The sequence below is a fragment of the Schistocerca cancellata genome, chromosome 2 (genome assembly GCF_023864275.1).
Source record: "Schistocerca cancellata isolate TAMUIC-IGC-003103 chromosome 2, iqSchCanc2.1, whole genome shotgun sequence".
Lineage (NCBI taxonomy): Eukaryota > Metazoa > Arthropoda > Insecta > Orthoptera > Acrididae > Schistocerca > Schistocerca cancellata.
Genome location: NC_064627.1, coordinates 540,142,558 through 540,165,034, shown reverse-complemented (window position 1 = coordinate 540,165,034; position 22,477 = coordinate 540,142,558). Strand labels below are relative to the sequence as shown.

Genomic DNA, 22,477 nt, shown 5'->3' with positions numbered 1-22,477 from the left:
CCACCGGTACCGACCGACCGTCGTGTTATCCTCAGCCCACAGGCGTCACAGGATGTGGATATGAAGGGGCATGTGGTCAGCACACCATTCTCCCGGCCGTATGTCAGTTTACGAGACCGGAGCCGTTATTTCTCAATCAAGTAGCTCCTCAGTTTGCCTCATAAGCACTAGGTCTCCCCCCCCCCCCCTTGCCAAATGCGCTCGGCAGATTGGATGGTCACCCATCCAAGTGCTAGCCCATCCCAATAGCGCTTAACTTAGGTAACCTGACGGGAATCGGTGTTACCACTGCGGCAAGGCCGATGGCCGTGTTAATACGAGGTATCCGTGCATTTGTGTATCATACAACCATATTGGTGAAGTAACATATATTAATCTACTAAATGGATAATCGTTCTTTAAGTGCCGGCCGAAGTGGCTGTGCGGTTAAAGGCGCTGCAGTCTGGAACCGCAAGATCGCTACGGTCGCAGGTTCGAATCCTGCCTCGGGCATGGATGTTTGTGATGTCCTTAGGTTAGTTAGGTTTAACTAGTTCTAAGTTCTAGGGGAATAATGACCTCAGCAGTTGAGTCCCATAGTGCTCAGAGCCATTTGAACCATTTTTGTTCTTTAAGTGTCGAATGGTTCCATCAGTACTGAACTTCGTATCTACTGATGCTACAGATCAAGAGGCAGAAATGAAACAAAAGAAATGACGAAATAAATCACAGGTGAACAGCATGGTATGAGTGTGCATAGGACACAATATTTCGGCAATCGGCCACGTTGCCATCATCAGCGCACCTGATGATGGCAACGTGGTCGATTGCCGAAATATTGCGTCCTATGCACACTCATACCAGGCTGTTCACCCGAGATTTATTTCGTCATAAAATACGCCTGGAGAAATTGAAGACTCACAAACAAGAGAAATGTTTCACCATTCAGTATAGCAGTCTCCATTACAAAAAATGGCTCTGAGCACTATGCGACTTAACTTCTAAGGTCATCAGTCGCCTAGAACTTAGAACTAATTAAACCTAACTAACCTAAGGACATCACACACATCTATGCCCGAGGCAGGATTCGAACCTGCGACCGTTGCGGTCGCTCGGCTCCAGACTGTAGCGCCCAGAACCGCACGGCCACTCCGGCCGGCAGTCTTCATTACATCTTAGGCCATCTGTAATCAGCCTCTACAGCCATCTTTGAAGAAGCAAATAGTAATATGAAAGAATAAAAAACGTTTTAAAAATCTAGATAATGGCAAAGTAACAATCGACTGCCTGCAGGCGTTTCTGTTTTGAAATGTGCTGTACTCAGTTTGCCAACACACTCGAAACAAGTGAAACCGTTCACCTGTAGACGACCTAGTTACACATCCACTTTCAGGCCGACACCAATTAGCCTGCAGACGGTGTGAGGCAAGATGGTCTTTTGCGGTCACGGTTGTACGTAAGGGTCGGGGGAAGGGGGAGGGGGGAGTAACCATATTTTCTTCAGGCCGCAGAACCGCTCAGTTACGCGGCACGTGTCAATAGATTCAAAACGCTTCCTTTTGCTCTAAGAGCGCGCGGAATATCATTGCTGTTCAGATCTGACTGGCAAATTATGACTCGTATGTCAACATACCCACCTCCTGCCAAACATTGACGTCAGTGAAACGTATATACAACTATCTTCCAGATCAGTCGTGTCAAGCATCACATACGAATTTCATTTGCATCTACATCTACATTCATTCGCAGAAAACCACTCTGAAAGGCTTATCAAGGCTATTTAGCGTGTGTGTGCTGTGATTAGTACAATCGTTTCTTCAAAGTCCCTATGGGAGCGGTACGTAGAGGAGATGAAGTTTATTCCTGAAACTTTGCAAACAGGCTCTAGCGAAATAATTTGCGTCTATCTTCAGGTGTCAGATAATCGGGGGTTTTCAGTATTTCCGTGACGCTCTACCATGAGTCAATCTGACTTGTGACCATTCGTGCCGTCGCCTTCTCATACGTCCTAATGGTAGGTTTTTGTTAAAACTTACAGTATACCTTCGAACTTTGCTATGTTCAGTGCTGTATGATATGACAATGAGGAAACTCCCCCATGTGGATTGCAGAAATGTCGGTAAGAGGATTCATTTAAGAACATGAGCACATACAACGTTAAGAAATCCATAATCTCACACAAGTTCTTTAACAAAGGCAATTACTCAGAAATGGAAAAGATGTTGCAGGCATGAAAAGACGAAAAGGAGGAAAATCTCACATGGAACGAGGCAACGATAAAAAGAAGGCGAGAGTTTCATGCAGTCGATTGTATCAACGTGAAAGAAGCTGCGCCGATATAGTTGGAATTGAAGGTGCGAAATTTACAGCGACGGTGCCATTCGTCCGGCAAAGACCTTTTCTGTTACACTGATCATCAGCATTTGCGTTGCGAAGTATGTAAATGACTTTTTAACGCAGTTGTGGGTTGTTTATTCGAAAATGAAGCCGTTTATACCTACCAGTGCAACGTTTCGTGTATCTTGGCGAGCTAATCAGCTGTTTAGAATTGCTTCGAGGTTTAAGGCGAATTTGATGCATGGCTGGACGCTAGCTGGTCCAGCAGGGCTCAGGGAGCGCCGCGGCCAGTCTGGTTTGCTGAACGTTTCCGGCCAGCGAGGTTCAGAGACAGTGAGCGAATCGCTTGAAACGAGTAAATCCCAGAACTGAGAATTTGGACGGCTGATGCTCGCAATGCTTTCGTGAAGAATATGCTCCATAAAATAGCGGAGTGTCAGACACTCTTAAAGATGGACAAGTAACAGCTCTTTGAGATTCGACAACAACTCATATCGAATATTAATGCAAATCGGAATACATTTGCAATCTCAGAAAAATGCGGCACATCCAGTGACACAGCAACATCTCAATATCTTTAAGACTACGGAAGTTAATATCTAACAGCGAATAAATATTTTCACAGTGACCCTCTGAATTAACAACTTTTAATCGCTTCATACAATTTCAACAAACGTTTTTTAAGACGATAGCATCGCGCTATAGCTACCTTCCCTGAAAGATACTTACGTGCATCTATTTTATTTATTAATTTACGACGTCTTATACATCTTCTTCATTATGCAGATGTTTGTCAGAACATCGTATTCTCCACTTTTTCACACAAAAAGAATTCAGCATGAATACCTCATCTTTTGTCATGCTTGTGTTTCTATTTGTTCTGTTTTTCCAGTAACTTTATTTAAACGGTGACTGCATGTGGTATTAAGAAACTGTGCTAAATTCAACGTGGTCAATCGCATATATTAGCGAACGCCACCTTTGTAAGAAAATGCCAAAAGACTCTTCTGACACGGAGGCCTAAATAGCAGTTTAAACTACATTTAACGACAATTCATTGTCATTTAACGTGAGCGCACTTGTGCAAGAGTGCTGGCTGATTGATTTACGAACCAACTATTACTTACAGTTATTGTAAATGGCCTGAATGTAACCAAATGTTTATAATATTTCTTTTATTTAAATATTGTGATAATATATTAGTGTGATGCGGGAAAGTGAGCAAGTGAGTCAAATCGTATCTGTAGAGTCTGAGTACCAGGTATTTTTGGTGAGGATGGCCTTCAGCCAATTAGAGTTGGACAGTGGCGGATCATTGCTGAATTCAAGTGGAGACCTGGACTTTCTGAGTGAAGTGCTCGAGGGAGTGATTCTGAAAATTTTCTGTCGAGTTCTTGAGGAAGCGTGAGTGAACGGTCGCATAAGTGAACGGACGCGACCCTCGTATTTAAACTTATGAAGGGATTTTATTTGTCGAGAGGTCTGAATGTGGTCTACAGTAGGACTCTAACTTTTGTCGCTTGATTTACGGAACTGAGAAAAGACAGAGTATGAGTTACTATTCTTTGTATCGGGTGTGTTAATTTGTCCGCAGCTCGTGGTCGTGCGGTAGCGTTCTCGCTTCGCGCGCCCGGGTTCCCGGGTTCGATTCCCAGCGGGGTCAGGGATTTTCTCTGCCTCGTGATGACTGGGTGTTGTGTGATGTCCTTAGGTTTAAGTAGTTCTAAGTTCTAGGGCACTGATGACCATAGATGTTAAGTCCCATAGTGCTCAGAGCCATTTGACAATTTTGTGTTAATTTGTGAATCATCATGTTGAACTCTGAATCATTTTGAGCTGGTGAATGTTTGATGTATTGTTATCACGAAATGGACTTAGTTTTGCGTATCTTTCTTGAATATCTAGTTTATGGTTTTTGCTACCATCCTCGCCTCGTAACGCTCTCAACGTAATTTTACTGCGTTTGATAAAGGTATTTTCTGTGTGGATTGTAATTGAACATCATCTTAGGATCATTTCCCGTTCATTTGAGATATCAATTCCTGAACTCTCTGTCGTCTTCATCTATTACAGACGTTAGAACAGAACCCTTTATATTAAATTATTCGTTTATCTTTTATTTTATATTTCTGTGTATTTTATTAACTTCCAGTTCTAGCCAACGCATAGACTATTTCACTGCAGGATCGCAGCTGCAGATTGTTATTTGCAGCGAGTTAGCTACGGGACAGGAAAGCAGACGTGCGCGGCTCGACCCTATGACTACATTGAACTATTTTTTTTTTTTCAAACAGAGCCGTGCATAGTCCCCTTACGTAATGTATGAGTAACCGCAGGTAAAGACGCAACTAATTTGCTCGTATGGACTCTGTTTGCAAGAACAATCACACTTAGCAGTAACCATTAGGTACCGTCGCACCGGGCTCAGCTTCCTTTTGACAGGCTACCCCCTATACAGCGAAATTCTTCGGAACACTGTACCTTTGTTATTCTGATAGAGTTTAATTGAATTGCTCTGTAGATATAACAGCGGGGTGGAATCTGAGCTAACTATGTAGTATCTTTCCCAGAAACGATCGCAGTCCTCTGGTTTGGAGCCGATAGAAGGTTTAAACCAGAGGCTCAGACGATTCTGCGGAGATCTGGGGTGCAAATTTCTCGACCTCCGCTATCGGGTGGAGAAATGTAGGGTCCCCCTGGATAGGTCAGGCGTGCACTACACGCCGGAAGCGGCTACAAGGGTGGCGGAGTACGTGTGGAGTGCACATGGGGGTTTTTTAGGTTAGAGAATTCCCTCCCTAGGCTCGAAAGACGCCTCCTGAGACGCGGGAAGGTAGGAGCAGGCAAAATGCAACAGAGAATAACAATATTAATTTGCTAATAATAAACTGCAGGAGCGTCTATAGAAAGGTCCCAGAATTGCTCTCATTAATAAACGGTCAGAATGCCCATATAGTATTAGGGACAGAAAGTTGGCTGAAACCAGACATAAACAGTAATGAAATCCTAAACTCAGTTTGGAATGTATACCGCAGAGACAGGCTGGGCAGTGAAGGGGAAGGCATGTTTATAGCGATAAGAAGTGAAATAGTATCGAAGGAAATTGACGGAGATCCGAAATGTGAAATAATTTGGGTGAAGGTCACGGTTAAAGCAGGCTCAGACATGGTAATTGGATGTCTCTATAGGCCCCCAGGCTCAGCAGCTGTTGTGGCTGAGCACCTGAAGGATAATTTGGAAAATAGTTCGAGTAGATTTCCCCACCATGTTACAGTTCTGGGAGGAGATTTTAATTTGCCGGATATAGACTGGGAGACTCAAAAGTTCATAACGGGTGACAGGGACAAAGATTCCAGTGAAATTTTTTTAAGTGCTTTCACTGAAAACTACCTTGAGCAGTTAAACAGAGAACCGACTCGTGGCGATAACATGTTAGACCTCCTGGTGACAAACAGACCCGAACTATTTGAAACAGTTAACGCAGAACAGGGAATCAGCGATCATAAAGCGGTTACTGCATCGATGATTTCAGCCGTAAATAGAGATATTAAGAATGGTAGGAAGATTTTTCTGTTTAGCAAAAGTGAGAAAAAGCAGATTACAGAGTACCTGATGGCTCAACACAAAAGTTTTGTCTCAAGTACAGATAGTGTTGAGGATCAGTGGACAAAGTTCTAAACCATCGTACAATATGCGTTAGATGAGTATGTGCCAAGCAAGATCGTAACAGATGGAAAAGAGCCACCGTGGTACAACAACCGAGTTAGAAAACTGCTGCGGAAGCAAAGGGAACTTCACAGCAAACATAAACATAGCCAAAGCCTTGCAGACAAAAAAAAATTACGGGAAGCAAATTGTAGTGTGAGGAGAGCTATGCGAGATGCGTTCAATGAATTCGAAAGTAAGTTCAATGTACTGACTTGGCAAAAAATCCTGAGAAATTTTGGTCTTATGTCAAAGCGATAGGTGGATCAAAACAAAATGTCCAGACACTCTGTGACCAAAATGGTACTGAAACAGAGGATGACAGAGTAAAGGCCGAAATACTAAATGTCTTTTTCCAAAGCTGTTTCACAGAGGAAGACTGCACTGTAGTTCCTTATCTAGATTGTCGCACAGATGACAAAATGGTAGATATCGAAATAGATGAATGAGGGATAGAGAAACAATTAAAATCGCTCAAAAGAGGAAAGGCCGCTGGACCTTATGGGATACCAGTTCGATTTTACACAGAGTACACGAAGGAACTTGCCCCCATTCTAGCAGCGGTGTACCGTAGGTCTCTAGAAGAGCGTAGCGTTCCAAAGGATTGGAAAAGGGCACAGGTCATCCCCGTTTTCAAGAAGGGGCGTCGAACAGATGTGCAGAACTATAGACCTATATCTCTAACATCGATCAGTTGTAGAATTTTGGAACACGTATTATGTTCGAGTATAATGATTTTTCTGGAGACTAGAAATCTACTCTGTAGGAATCAGCATGGGTTTCGAAAAAGACGGTCGTGTGAAACCCAGCTCGCGCTATTCGTCCACGAGACTCAGAGGCCCATAGACACGGGTTCCCAGGTAGATGCCGTGTTTCTCGACTTCCGCAAGGCGTTCGATACAGTTCCCCACAGTCATTTAATGAACGAAGTAAGAGCATATGGACTATCAGACCAATTGTGTGATTGGATTGAAGAGTTCCTAGATAACAGAATGCAGCTTGTCATTCTCAATGGAGAGAAGTCCTCCGAAGTAAGAGTGATTTCAGGTGTGCCGCAGGGGAGTGTCGTAGGACCGTTGCTATTCATGATATACATACATGACCTTGTGGATAACATCGGAAGTTCACTCAGGCTTTTTGCGGATGATACTGTGGTACATCGAGAGGTTGTAACAATGAAAAATTGTACTGAAATGCAGGAGGATCTGCAGCGAATTGACGAATGGTGCAGGGAATGTCAATTGAATCTCAATGTAGACAAGTGTAATGTGCTGCGAATACATAGAAAGATAGATCCCTTATCATTTAGCTACAAAATAGCAGGTCAGCAACTGGAAGCAGTTAATTCCATAAATTATCTGGGAGTACGCATTAGGAGTGATTTAAAATGGAATGATCATATAAAGTTGATCGTTGGTAAAGCAGATGCCAGACTGAGATTCATTGGAAGAATCCTAAGGAAATGCAATCCGAAAACAAAGGAAGTAGGTTACAATACACTTGTTCGCCCACTGCTTGAATACTGCTCAGCAGTATGGGATCCGTACCAGATAGGGTTGATAGAAGTGATAGAGAAGATCCAACGGAGAGCAGCGCGCTTCGTTACAGGATCATTTAGTAATCGCGAAAGCGTTACGGAGATGACAGATAAACTGCAGTGGAAGACTCTGCAGGAGAGACGCTCCGTAGCTCGGTACGGGCTTTTGTTGAAGTTTCGAGAACATACCTTCACCGAAGAGTCAAGCAGTATATTACTCCCTCCTACGTATATCTCGCGAAGAGACCATGAGGATAAAATCAGAGAGATTAGAGCCCACACAGAAGCATACCGACAATCCTTCTTTCCACGAACAATACGAAACTGGAATAGAAGGAAGAACCGATAGAGATACTCAAGGTATCCTCCGCCACACATCGTCAGGTGGCTTGCGGAGTACGGATGTAGATGTAGATGCAGATGTAGATTGAAGTGATTCTTATCATATACAGTTTTCAGTAAACTGAAGGTGGAGGGGCAGAATGGAAAGAAAAGGGAAAGAGCTGCTGATATCAGCTGCATCAGGACATTATCCAGAATCAGCAGTGACGACTGAAATTATGTGTCGAACTGGGACCCGAAGCTGGATAACCTGCTTACCAGGCAGCTGCCGCGTGACCGCTACGGTCGCAGGTTCGAATCCTGCCTCGGGCATGGATGTGTGTGATGTCCTTAGGTTAGTTAGGTTTAAGTAGTTCTAAGTTCTAGGGGACTGATGACCTCAGTAGTTAAGTCCCATAGTGCTCAGAGCCATTTGAACCATTTGAACCAGGCAGCTGCGGTAACCACTCCTCCATCCTGGACACAGGTTCAGTAAGCACATGCGTTGACCACCTGGCCATGCTCCTCGACGTACACACATTCTCACCTAGCGCTACCAGCCTGTAATCACCGTCCATGCCCTCCGTGCTCGCTAAATTTAGATTGCCGCCGGAGATCGAAAGTGAATGTGCATTTGCACTGATTTTCGTGAAGTCATAGCCCGTCAAGGCATATCAGTTATATGACAGTGTGGTGTCTGTTCATTGGGACAAGCAGCTGATATAATCAGTTCCTTCATATTCCTTTCCTTTCTACCTCTCTGCCTTCAGTTTACATAACATGTATCACCGTTGCGAATTCCTCGTGGTGTCTGTTGTTTCGGACACATTCGTATGAACAGACACCACGCAAATCATATAACTTACATGTCTCGATGGTCTGTGAATCCACAACCAACAGTTCAGATGTACATTTATGTTAGGCCTCCGGTGGGAATCTAAAGTTAGCGAGCACGGAGAACATGGACAAGGGCTGTGGATAAATGGTGGTGCTAGGTGGGAATTTGGGTCGGTTGATGAGCGTGCCGAAGTGTCCAGGCATTTGCGATTGGCACTGTGCCCGCGTGTTGCAGCGGTTAACCCAACTACCTAGTAAGCAGGAGATCCCGGGTTCGAGTCCAGGTCCGCACACGCTTTCAATCCTCGTCGCTGATTCCGCATCAAGTCCCGATGCAACTGCTATCATCATTTCCTTTCCTTTCATTTCCTTTCTCCTTCCTACATTCCTTCACTTTCTTTTCCTTCCTCCCCCTCCATTTTCAGTTTACGTAATAGATATCACAGCTGTGGATTCCGCTGGGTGTCTGTTCTTTTAGACGTGTTCGAATGAAGACAGTATGCATTCATGTAATAAAGAGTTTCAATTCATTGTATCAATATGTTTAGAACCACGCTCTTTTGGGCTGGCTAAATAAAGTTTAACGTAATTTAGATAAAGGTCAGTATATGTTGACTTCCCAGTGGCCGAGCCACCCATCCTATTTTCGTTCAACCAAAACAACTGCAAACAGTAATTTTTTTGTTATTCTCAGCATTTATCCAAGAATGCCACCGTGATCAACTGTATTCTCATGTCACACTACTATCTGGCTGGGTAGAAGGATCAGGTTACACGTTGTGTTTGCTTCTTCCATGGAATGGAGGGAACTAACGGATCATACAACAGAATTTTATTTCCATCTCACAAAAATAGCTAAATAGTGCAATGTACCAGTTTACCATTCACAGTAAGATCCATCACACTGGAGAACTGCTGGTACCAGTCACTCCCTGAAAACAGTGATTGGAGTTGAATAGAGAGGCGAACACTCAGAAGACAGAAGAGCACAGGCGGAATGACCTAATGTTTCAAGAACCCTCCTGTCCGAATGTGAAAACGTATGTGAGAAAAATCGCCTACTGGGAATGAACTACTGCCTGGACGAAAAATTAAGGTAATTAACTATAAAAAAAGTTTACTAAACGAAGAAAAGGAAGAGAGATATATTCATTTATGTGGAAGATGCTTAGAACTTAGCCAAACAACGGTGGAGATTAATCGACAACTTAATAATAAATTCCGCCTGTCTTTTTAATGGAATTTTCACTGTATCAGTGTACAGTTCGAAGTCACAGCTGTATTATCATGGCTTCCTTTGTAAGTAAGGCTCCTCACTGGGATGTCAAGAGACCAAAAACGAGAAGTGAGAATTAGAGGGCGTTATCAGGTCCCATTAGCGAAATTATAGCGAAACATTTACTGAATTAACGAAGAATATACGTAGATTTCTGTCAAAATATTAAATATAGGCTACATGCAAATTTTCCTGTTTTCTCTCGAAGATGATATTAGAATTAAGTAACTTCGACAAGTGAAAGTTAGAATTACCGATCTTGAAGATTTTTTTAAGAACATTAAGTCATGAGAGACGTTCAACACCTTAGACAATGTTTATACAGACATCGACAAAAGGGACAGGTGCAGAAGAAAGAAATTTGTTCAAATGGCAAAAGATGTTGCAGCTACTAAGACACCAGATGAAAGAAAATCTGAGATTGAACGAGGCAGCTATAAAGAGAAGGCATGAAAAATATGCCACATTAAATAAAACTATTCGGAAATGTCTTCGAGAGGATGTGAGAAACGACAGCTTAATCAAAATAACCGAAACAATTTCAAAGAAAAAAACGTATGAAGAAGAGAAAACGGAAACCTTTATTTTTTAGACACCATATTTGAACAATTAATGTGACATAAACATAATAACCAACACCATAGACAAAAATGTAGAAGTATTTCAAGACTTGTTTAAATATTTGTGTAGTTAAAGAGATGAATTGGAAATACGCGTTGTTAGTAATGAAAATAACATTTATGGTGTAATGCCGGATATGCAAAGCGATTGGAGGTGTGAAGAAATTGAAGATGCTGTAGACACCGATGTTTCAGTGAGATTTGGGAAATCTGGATAGAAAATGATATGAAAGGAACTTGTAAAACTTTACAGAATATCTGCAAAGGAAGAAAATTCCCCGAAACTGTGCTGTATGAATAATGTTAGCCACCGCAAGGCATAAAAATAGACGAGACATAAAAGAAACTACAGATTCGACAGCCTTCTCTCTGTAATGTACCGTATATTCATTAAAACTGTATCCAACCGCATACAACAGCACTGCAATTTAATCAAGTAAAGAAACAATCTTAGAAGTGGTAGTACCTCAATGAAGCAACGAGATTATAGAATGGAGCAGGGTGTATGAATTACCGCACTGACTGCTGTTTGTAGATCTTTAGAACGTTTTTGACCAGGTTATAACGTAATTTATACTAATAACCTCAGAAAAACGGTGCCACGATTCAGTTAATTTTAGAACGCTGAAGAGTATACACGTAATTGCTAAAACTTCCACTAGACTTAATCACCAAATGAGACGCTTAGAACTGAAGTGGGGGTAATGTAAAGTGATTCCTTATAACCGAAACTATTCACAGCAGCCCTGGAGTAAGCTTTGAGATCCTTGAATTGGGAAAACGAAGAACGAGCGCCTGTTAGTGGAACATATACGAAACAAGTTCGTGTGCTGAAGTTTTGTTAGTTAGTCACTAACTTTTTCCGTAGATCAAATTCACGTCATGATGTGGAACGTGTCAACAGAACAAACACAGAACACTTATATAGAACTTACAACTAAAAATAAAAATAGAAAATAATATTTATGACCACGTGCTGGCCTTTACAGGTTTTTTTAATGACTAATTACATCTATTCAAGCAATCCTCTATGGTTAGAACGAGTTGTGTTTCCATGAGTAGAGTGTGAAACACGTTTTTAGCTGCATATTTCACCCCTTTCTACATCTACATCTACATCTACATCTACATGACTACTCTGCAATTCACATTTAAGTGCTTGGCAGAGGGTTCATCGAACCACAATCATACTATCTCTCTACCATTCCACTCCCGATCAGCGCGCGGGAAAAACGAACACCTAAACCTTTCTGTTCGAGCTCTGATTTCTCTTATTTTATTTTGATGATCATTCCTACCTATGTAGGTTGGGCTCAACAAAATATTTTCGCATTCGGAAGAGAAAGTTGGTGACTGTGCCAAGGACATATTCATTAAAGGGTAATGCAGATTATTTTTCCATTTAGTGTTGTGAACTCCACTCAATTTCCAATTACTTTCTTCTGCACAATGATTACTTTTTGCCTAAGCGGGGAGTTATCTCAGTATATTGTCTCATAAGCTATGAACAAACGAAAATATGCGGAATACTTCAACTTACTGACTTGTATATCCACAAAGTTGACTGTTTTACTCTCTGCTTCTATCGCGGATAAACTCCAAGAAGGAATGGATGAAGTTAATATTTGACATTTTAAGTAAGCTCATAGTAAACAACGAATAACGACCGTATCGGAAAGAAAATAGTGCAAGTTAACTATGAAGTGTTGACTGGCAGGTTTTGTATTGAGGGCGCAGGAAGACAACGCCGGGATAGAAGTATGAAATAGGAGAGCAAAAATTTCCTGAGGTGCCTTTGGTTAACTAAATAGGGTTTTCAAAGCCAAGCTTCCGATCAGTTTGTCAAGAATATTCCATAATATGTCAAACCGTGGCAAGACGGCACAGACTGCTAGGCTACCCCGCGCGGCAAATCGTAGTAGGACTGTGGCCAAGGGAATGGATCTTAGTGAATCATGGAAGCAGTGGTCCGGAAGGTACTCTACAGTGCGTGACGGAGGGTAAATCGTAACGATATCATCGATTTTCTTTACTTTAACTGTTGTCTGCAAGTTTCTGCACGCGCCCTATGGTCTCTTAGTGCCTTATTCTAATCACCCCTTCACGAGATATAAGACTTCAGCAGTATAAGAGTCGCACAGTCTTCTTCGAATGAAGTCTTTTTTCTTGTTTTTACACTTTTTATTAGGTCGATTTCTTGTCTGTTTGTTTGGTACAAATTTTTCAGTTGGCTTTACACTAACTTCCCAATGGACTAAGGACTTGAAACTTTCGACATAGCACAGAACTAGCTGACAGTGCAATATTAACTCACTTTTTGGCTGTTTTGTGGCGAAGGTTACTTTGTGTAGAACTGCTATTTTCCCCTTCTCCTGCTGAAGTCATGAATTTTTCGCGGTAAGAACGACTTCTGAGAAGCCTCCGTCTCAAGCCGATTCTCTCTAATTTTTAATTTAAGTCATATTCGCGAGATACACGTACGAGAAAGCAATGCATTGCCAAGGTGAAGAGAAAGTGAAATAAACCGGAAATTTACGACATGTTTCTGTTGTAATCTCATCAAGATGATTGAACTCGATTGAAAAATTTGACACAGATGACACTAGACAACAGCAAATATTGATTTAAATATAAAACTTATTAATTTTTTTTAAAGCGATTTGAAAAAAAAAAGGACAAAAATGTTTCTCCTAGCCGCGCACAGATTCCTACTCACATACACACAGTCCTCAAAATTTGTGTTTGTGAACTTTTAATAGCTATGACAATAGTTCTAAAGTTTAAAACGAAAAACGAGAGGCTCATATCAGCGTAAGGAATGTAGAGTATAATTGTTGTTGAGAAAAATCAGATCACATCGATATTAGTACAATATAATTGGTTGTGACTTAAGTAAACTATTCATGCCTCTATTATCTACTGGAAGCGCACTATGTATTGCATTTAAAATTTTATAACTATTATCATAGCTATTAAGAATTCATAAGCACAAATTTTCAGGGTTATCCATGGGGGGACAATCTGTATGGCGCTAGGAGAAATAATTTTACACTTTTTAGTCCGTTTTAAAAACGTGTTAAATTAGAAAGTTTTTATTTAAAGGCCGGCCGGTGTGGCCGTGCGGTTCTAGGCGCGTCAGTCTGGAGCCGCGTGACCGCTACGGTCGCAGGTTCGAATCCTACCTCGGGCATGGATGTGCGTGATGTCCTTAGGTTAGTTAGGTTTAAGTAGTTCTAAGTTCTATGGGACTGATGACCACAGATGTTAAGTCCCATAGTGCTCAGAGCCATTTTTATTTAAATAATTAGCTATTTAAATTTACCCAAGAGATTTCGTGAGAACTACGTCGTATTTCTTCCAGGAATTCGGATTTAAGTTTCCCGAGCATTTCAGTTGTGCTTTCGTACCGGCTGAACCAAGCTGTTGATCCGAGCAGTGCGTTAGACACCTGTTGTCGTACCTGTTCAGTAAGGACTCCAAACAAAGAAAATGACACTCTAGAATAGGTCACGCTAGCGTCTTGTATGCGACTGCCTTGACAGAACCTTCCCAAAAACTCATAAATCTCCTATTCATCTTCGCTAATATCCGTTTACGTGATCGTCCAGTTCTGTATCGCTTCGTAATATTATCCATAAATACAAGTAAAATATGGCGTGCTCAATATGTTCACCACTAATCTTGCAATTATACACTATCGGGTTCTTTCTCTTTGGCACAGACATTCCTTTACATTCATCGACATTTTGAAGAGCAGTCATTTATTGTACAAAGTGGAAATTTTTCCCAAGTGTTTTAGTAGTTACTTACCATCGACAATGCTTCCATCCTGTAGGTAACATCACCGTTAGCGAACGTTCTTAGAGTGGTTCTCACTGTTTCTGATACATCGTTTACGTATATTGAGAACAGTAAGGGTCCTATTATGCTGATGGTGCTGGTTGAGAAGTAGAGGAGTTAAATAGCAGATGAGATCGAAGAGGAAGGTGAAAAGAGAAGTCAGAAGAAAAGTGTAAGCTGTCGCCTGCAGACCGGTCGGCAAAGATGAAGCGCGATGATCTATCAACAGGTGCTGGATCAAGTGCTCCTCTCACGAGAGAGGTCAGAGTCACACCCACAAGCAACATGCCGCCAACGCCCTTCCAACAGCATGTATTTAGGCCACCACTACTGGCCACAAGGTCTCACTCACTCACTCATCCAGTTTGGCGTCTGTCAGTTTACTCTCAGAGTGGGTTTAGTTCATCACGGGTTACGACAGTACTTAGCGACCAGATCAGTGACTATAGCGGGACTATTACTGATGAGCTTGTACCACAAGCATGGACTCTATTCAAGTTAAGTAAATGTTCCAGTACACGTAAATAAAGAAGCGCAATAATCCACGTGTGCATTTGTGTTGTAGAAAGAAGATAACGGCCACGTTTAACAACATCCTCTCCCTTGCTTCCTTGCAGTACGAGACTCCAACGTTAGGCGCGTTATGAGGCCCCTTAGGGACTTGGTGACAAGAAGGGAAAGAAAACCAATGTGCACTCCCTGTGCATACAGGGTGGAGTCATTCCAGATGTGGAAAGGGTCCTCCCGGATGCCATGAAGAGCACAGGTTGCAGCCAACTGTAGGTGGTTGCTCACGTCTGTACCAATGATGTGTGTCACTTCGTATCAGAAGAGATTCTCTCTGGTTTCGAGCGGCTAACAGAAGTGGTAAAGGCTGCCAGTCTTGCCTGCATGATGAAAGCAGAACTGACCACTTGCAGCATAGTCGGCAGGACTGATTGCGGACCTCTTGTACAGAGGCGAGTGAAGAGTCTGAATCAGATGGTTCTGCAACCATGTAGGCTGCAGAATCCTCGACTTGCGCCAAAGGGTGGTTTGGTTTCGGGTTCCGCTGAATGGGTCAGGTGTCCACTATACGCAGGAGGCGGCTACACGGGTAGCAGGGGTTGTGTGGCTTGGACTGGGCGGTTTTTTAGGTTAGAGGTTCTCGGGAAAACACAAGAAGGGCTTCAGTCAAAAAGGGTGCAGGCCGAACACAGGAAGAACGTAGATACAGGAACCATTGGTATAACAGTTGTAAATTGTCGTAGCTGTGTTGGGAAAGCACCAGAGCTCCAAGCGCTAATAGAAAGCACTGATGCTCTAATCATTATAGGTGCTGAAATCTCATTAAAGCTGGATATAAGCTCAGCCGAAATTTTCGCGAAGAACCTAACGGTGTTCCGAAAGGATTAGGCTAAACAAGTTTGCGGTGGTGTCTTTGTTGCTGTTAGAAGTAGTTTAACTTGTCGCGAAATTGAAGTAGATACTTCCTGTGAGTTAGTATGAGCAGAGGTCATTGTTGGCAACCGGAATAAAATAATAGTAGGATCCTATTACCGACCTCCCAATTCAGATGATAGAATTGCTGAAAGGTACATAGAAAACTTGAGTTTGATTTCAAACACGTACCCGACCCATACGATAATATTTGGTGGTGACTTTAATTTACCCTCGAAATATTTGCGAAAATGTATGTTTAATTCCGGAGATACGCATAAAATATCATCCGAAATTGTGCTAAACGCATTCTCTGAAAATTGTTTCGAGCAGTTAGTTCATGAGCCCACGCGAATACTAAACGGTTGTGAAAACACACTTGACCTCTTAGCAACAAATAATCCTGAGTTAATAACGAGCATCAAAACCGATACAGGGATTAGTGAACACAGGGTTGTCGTACGAGATTCAATATTGTAATCGCCAAATCCTCCAAAAAAATCGAAAAATATACCTATTCAAAAAAAAAAAATATATTCACTTGACGCCTTCCTGAGAGACAATCTCCACTCATTCCAAATTAATAATATAAGTATGGACCAGATGTGGCTTGAATTCAGAGAAACAGTATCGGCAGTAATTGAGAGATTTAGACCAAATAAACTAACAAACGACAGAGTTGATCTTTCTTGATACACAAAACGCGTTAGAACACTGCTGCAGAAACAAACATGCCCAATTTAAACAGACGCAAAATCCCCAGGATTGGCGTTCTCTTACAGAAGCTCGAAACTTAGGGCGGGATTCAATGCGAGATGCTTATAGAAGTATCCACAATGAAACTTTGTCTCGAAACCTGGCAGAAAATCCGAAGAGATTCTGGTAGTATGTGAAGTATGTTAGCGGCAAGAAACAATGAATGCCTTCTCTGCGAGATAGCAATGGAGACAGTGCTGCCAAAGCAGAGTTACTAAACACATACTTTCGAAATGCCTTCACAAAAGAAGACGAAGTAAATATTCCAGAATTCGAATCAAATTGGTTCAAATGGCTCTGAGCACCACAATAAAGTAAGGAAAATCAGAGCTCGTACAGAAAGATATAGGTGTTCCTTCTTTCCGCGCGCTATAAGAGATTGGAATGTAAGTAGGCTGTTTAGGTTTTTATATTGGCAACGCCACGTAGCGCTCTGTATGAAAATCACTGGCTGTGCTGTGTGCAGTCTGTGGCTGGTTTGCATTGTTGTTGGCGATTGTAGTGTTGGGCAGATGGATGTGAACAGCGCGTAGCGTTGAGCAGTTGGAGGTGAGCCGCCAGCAGTGGTGGATGTGGGGAGAGAAATGGCGGAGTTTTGAAATTTGTAAGACTGGATGTCATGAACTGCTACGTATATTATGATTTTTCAACACTATTAAGGTAAATACATTGTTTGTTCTCTATTAAAATCTTTCATTTGCTAACTATGCCTATCAGTAGTTAGTGTCTTCCGTAGTTTGAATCTTTTATTTAGCTGGCAGTAGTGGCGCTCGCTGTATTGCAGTAGTTCGAGTAACGAAGATTTTTGTGAGGTAAGTGATTTGTGAAAGGTATAGCTTAATGTTAGTCAGGGCCATTCTTTTGTAGGGATTTTTGAAAGTCAGATTGCGTTGCGCAAAAAAATATTGTGTGACAGTTTAAGGACAGTCATGTATAATTGTTCAAAGGGGACGTTTCATATGTCGACCCTGCCAGGATACGAACCTGGAATCTTCTGAAACGTCCCCTTTGAACGTTTCACATGTCGACCCTGCCAGGATACGAATCTGGAATCTTCTGAAACGTCCCCTTTCAACAATTATACATAACTGTCCTTAAACTGTTACTGCTGGCGGCTCACCTCCAACTGCTCAACGCTACGCGCTGTTCACATCCATCTGCCCAACACTACAATGGCCAACAACAATGCAAACCAGCCACAGGCTGCACACAGCACAGCCAGTGATTTTCATACAGAGCGCTACGTGGCGCTACCAATATAAAAACCTAAACAGCCTACTTACAGGAATAATAAAGAATTATGAAGGTGGTTCGATGAACCCACTGCCAGGCATTTAAATGTGATTTGCAGATTATCCATGTAGATGTAGATGTAGAAATGACAAAGAGTTGTGACCTGGCAGTGACAGGAGAAGGCACAAGAATGGTTGTAACTGAGGAGCGAGTGATTTAGATACTACGGAACGCCGAGCGTGGTGCACCAGTCGTCGGGTTGCAGTACGTACCGCCTAAAGGCCATTGCCCTACAGCTGGGACGGCAAGCCGCAGTCGCTCGCAGTTACGCCCATCCGTCGGATCCACAACAGCTCCTTCGGGAGAAGAGTAGCCACTGTACGGTGCCATGCGCGACGCGTCATTGCAGAGACGCGCGATGACCTGGTCGGACGGCCTGATAGCACTGCCCACGCACTACACAGCGGCAGCAGCAGCAGCAGTACGTGCCGCGAGCGGCCGCACCGGAGACTGGCGGGCGCGGCTACGCCGGCGTGGGCACCGCGCGCCGCGTGCTGCGCTGCGCGGGATCCGTGTCACGGCCGCGGCGCACTCACCGTCCACCCGTGGGCACCTGCCGACGTAATCGGAGCGGGAAAACCCACACATTCGCCGAGCCGCGTTCCACTCTCAAGCAGCTCTCCCTCTCGTAGTCTGCTGCGCGTCGTGTCCACCGGCGTGACGCTCTGCACTGTTGTTGACAACCACAACCATTTCCTCCTCGAGATCCTCGTGACAGAAACACGACACATATCTGTACATGACCTCGAGACATTCTACACTCCTGGAAATGGAAAAAAGAACACATTGACACCGGTGTGTCAGACCCACCATACTTGCTCCGGACACTGCGAGAGGGCTGTACAAGCAATGATCACACGCACGGCACAGCGGACACACCAGGAACCGCGGTGTTGGCCGTCGAATGGCGCTAGCTGCGCAGCATTTGTGCACCGCCGCCGTCAGTGTCAGCCAGTTTGCCGTGGCATACGGAGCTCCATCGCAGTCTTTAACACTGGTAGCATGCCGCGACAGCGTGGACGTGAACCGTATGTGCAGTTGACGGACTTTGAGCGAGGGCGTATAGTGGGCATGCGGGAGGCCGGGTGGATGTACCGCCGAATTGCTCAACACGTGGGGCGTGAGGTCTCCACAGTACATCGATGTTGTCGCCAGTGTTCGGCGGAAGGTGCACGTGCCCGTCGACCTGGGACCGGACCGCAGCGACGCACGGATGCACGCCAAGACCGTAGGATCCTACGCAGTGCCGTAGGGGACCGCACCGCCACTTCCCAGCAAATTAGGAACACTGTTGCTCCTGGGGTATCGGCGAGGACCATTCGCAACCGTCTCCATGAAGCTGGGCTACGGTCCCGCACACCGTTAGGCCGTCTTCCGCTTACGCCCCAACATCGTGCAGCCCGCCTCCAGTGGTGTCGCGACAGGCGTGAATGGAGGGACGAATGGAGACGTGTCGTCTTCAGCGATGAGAGTCGCTTCTGCCTTGGTGCCAATGATGGTCGTATGCGTGTTTGGCGCCGTGCAGGTGAGCGCCACAATCAGGACTGCATACGACCGAGGCACACAGGGCCAACACCCGGCATCATGGTGTGGGGAGCGATCTCCTACACTGGCCGTACACCACTGGTGATCGTCGAGGGGACACTGAATAGTGCACGGTACATCCAAACCGTCATCGAACCCATCGTTCTACCATTCCTAGACCGGCAAGGGAACTTGCTGTTCCAACAGGACAATGCACGTCCGCACGTATCCCGTGCCACCCAACGTGCTCTAGAAGGTGTAAGTCAACTACCCTGGCCAGCAAGATCTCCGGATCTGTCCCCCATTGAGCATGTTTGGGACTGGATGAAGCGTCGTCTCACGCGGTCTGCACGTCCAGCACGAACGCTGGTCCAACTGAGGCGCCAGGTGGAAATGGCATGGCAAGCCGTTCCACAGGACTACATCCAGCATCTCTACGATCGTCTCCATGGGAGAATAGCAGCCTGCATTGCTGCGAAAGGTGGATATACACTGTACTAGTGCCGACATTGTGCATGCTCTGTTGCCTGTGTCTATGTGCCTGTGGTTCTGTCAGTGTGATCATGTGACGTATCTGACCCCAGGAATGTGTCAATAAAGTTTCCCCTTCCTGGGACAATGAATTCACGGTGTTCTTATTTCAATTTCCAGGAGTGTATTATAACTCCTCCGTTCAGATTCTAGGGAATTACGATCACAACCACGGATACAGACCAAAAATACCCTTTCGTAGGGAAAAGTGACCATGTACCTCAAGCTTAAATACGTAAACACAGAGAACATGACGTGAGTGACCTCCTGTTCCACAGCAATACTGAATGTCTTACCCAGCTATAACAGTACAATCCAACATCGGGCTATCCAATAGAAGCTGACAACACGTTAATCACAAAAACTACGTACTAGATAATTTACACGGATTGACCGAGTTTATAATCAGACTGGCCTTTCTCATGACGACTTTGGCGTATAGACCGCTGCGGTTGATTCAGGAGTCCTGGTCGGTGCCCAGCAACAATCAGATCCTCCCCGCTATTGATGGTCCTTGCTCCCGTGGATAAACAGTCGCTGCGGGCAGCGTAATCCGCCAACAGCCCTAAACACCGCCGGCTGGGGTGGCCGAGATATTCTAGGCGCTACAGTGTGGAGCTGCCCGACCGCTACGGTCGCAAGGTTCGAATCCTGCCTCGGGCATGGATGTTTGTGATGTCCTTAGGTTAATCAGGTTTAAGTAGTTCTAAGTCCTAGGGGACTGATGACCTAAGAAGTTGAGTCCCAAAGTGCTCAGAGCCATTCGAACCGTTTGAACCCAAAACACCCGTCTAGACGGGCGCGGGGGGCTTTCCAACGGCTTGCCGTGGCACTCTTTCCTCCCCGTCTTATACCGCAACCCTTCAAAAGATTCTACGTACTACATGCTTGACGGAATAAAATTAACAGGTAATCTCTCCCAGATGAAAACTCCTGTGACATTGATGGCCGGGGGGCCTCATTCAGGGAAGTTCGGCAGCCGAGTTGCAAGTCACTGTAGGTGACGCTACATTGGGCGACTTTCCTGTCGGTGATGATGAAATAATTATGGGGGCAACAGAACACCCAGTCCACGAGCTTATAAAATCTCCATCCCGACCGGGGATCGAACCCAGGCCTGCTGTATGGTAGGCAAACACAGTACCACCCAGCTAAGCAGGCGGACTGCTCCCGCATGTATGGACAACAAAGGAGACCAGCATATTAGGAATCCTTGATAATAACCACACCATTTCGCAGCTGCGACAGAAGAAATCTCGTATTGGGCATGGAGATGACAAATGGCTCTGAGCACCATGGGATTTAATATCTTAGGTCATCAGTCCCCTAGAACTACTTAAACCTAACTAACGTAAGGACATCACACACATCCATGCCCGAGGCAGGATTCGAACCTGCGACCGTAGCAGTCGCGCGGTTCCAGACTGAAGCGCCTAGAACAGCTCGGCCACCGCGGCCAGCGGGCATGGAGGGACGTTACATCGTTATTACGCTTGCATACTGGCACCAGTGGTCTAGAGGCATGGTACTGACTAGTAATCTGAACATCGTGCTTTTTCTATTCGATCTCAGCCACCGCTTAAAATCTGAATAACAATCATCAGCAATGCCAGTTGAGGAATACTTGCGTAAGAAGTCGTCGTCGTCGTTCTCGCAACGGCCTTGTCAAAGACGGCGGAGCAGCGGACCCACTTACGCGGCAACCTCTTGGGTTTGTGATCGGAAACTACTCCTAAAAGGCGGAAGAAACACAAGTGATCAATCTTCGTACATCCATATTTAAACTGGATGAAGGTGGGACACAGCTGGTATAATTTTTATTAAAAATGAAATTCCTCCAGCTGTACTTAAGATTTAATATTTACTTCGCAACTAGTTTCGACGTTGCGTCAGCGCCATCTTCAGGTCCGTACCCTTTGATGAGATCATTTGTATGTGGCTCAGTCTAGAAGTCCGCGGTGAAAAATGGCTCTGGGCACTATGGCACTTAACAGCGGAGGTCATCAGTCCCCTAGAACTTAGAACTACTTAAACCTAACTAACCTAAGGACATCACACACATCCATGCGCGAAGCAGGATTCGAACCTGCGACCGTAGCGGTCGCTCGGTTCCAAAGTGAAGCGCCTAGAACCGCTCGGCTACTCCGGCCGGCAGTCCGCGGTGAGACCAACACGTTCTCCACTTGGATGGCGGGCAGTAAAAAAAAAAAAAAAAAAAAAAGTAGCGAAGTAAATATAAAATCTTACGTACAGCTGGAGCGACCGAGCGAGGTGGTGCAGTGGTTAGCACACTGGACGCGCATACGGGAGGACGACGGTTCAATCCCGCGTCCGGCCATCTTGATTTAGGTTTTCCGTGATTTCCCTAAATCGCTCCAGGCAAATGCCGGGAGGGTTCCTTTGAAAGAACACGGCCGACTTCCTTCCCTAATCCGATGAGACCGATGACCTCGTAGTTTGGTCTCTTCCCTCAAAACAACTCAACCGAACAGCTGGAAGAAT

The 22,477-nt window shown here is 44.4% G+C and overlaps 1 protein-coding gene across 2 annotated transcripts in view; it reads right to left on the bottom strand.

The window, feature by feature from the left end:
* LOC126146628 (alpha-(1,3)-fucosyltransferase 7-like) overlaps positions 1–22,477 on the bottom strand; it is a 389,818-nt gene that overhangs the window by 139,727 nt on the left and 227,614 nt on the right. The window contains exon 1 of one of the 2 annotated variants that reach the window (XM_049915633.1): positions 18,133–18,352. The exons of the other annotated variant lie outside the window; for it this stretch is intronic. Within the exon in view, the coding sequence (XP_049771590.1) occupies positions 18,133–18,146 (14 nt within the window). The 5' untranslated portion in view covers positions 18,147–18,352. Of the gene's footprint in view, positions 1–18,132; positions 18,353–22,477 lie in introns of those variants that run through there. 2 annotated transcript variants of the gene reach the window in all.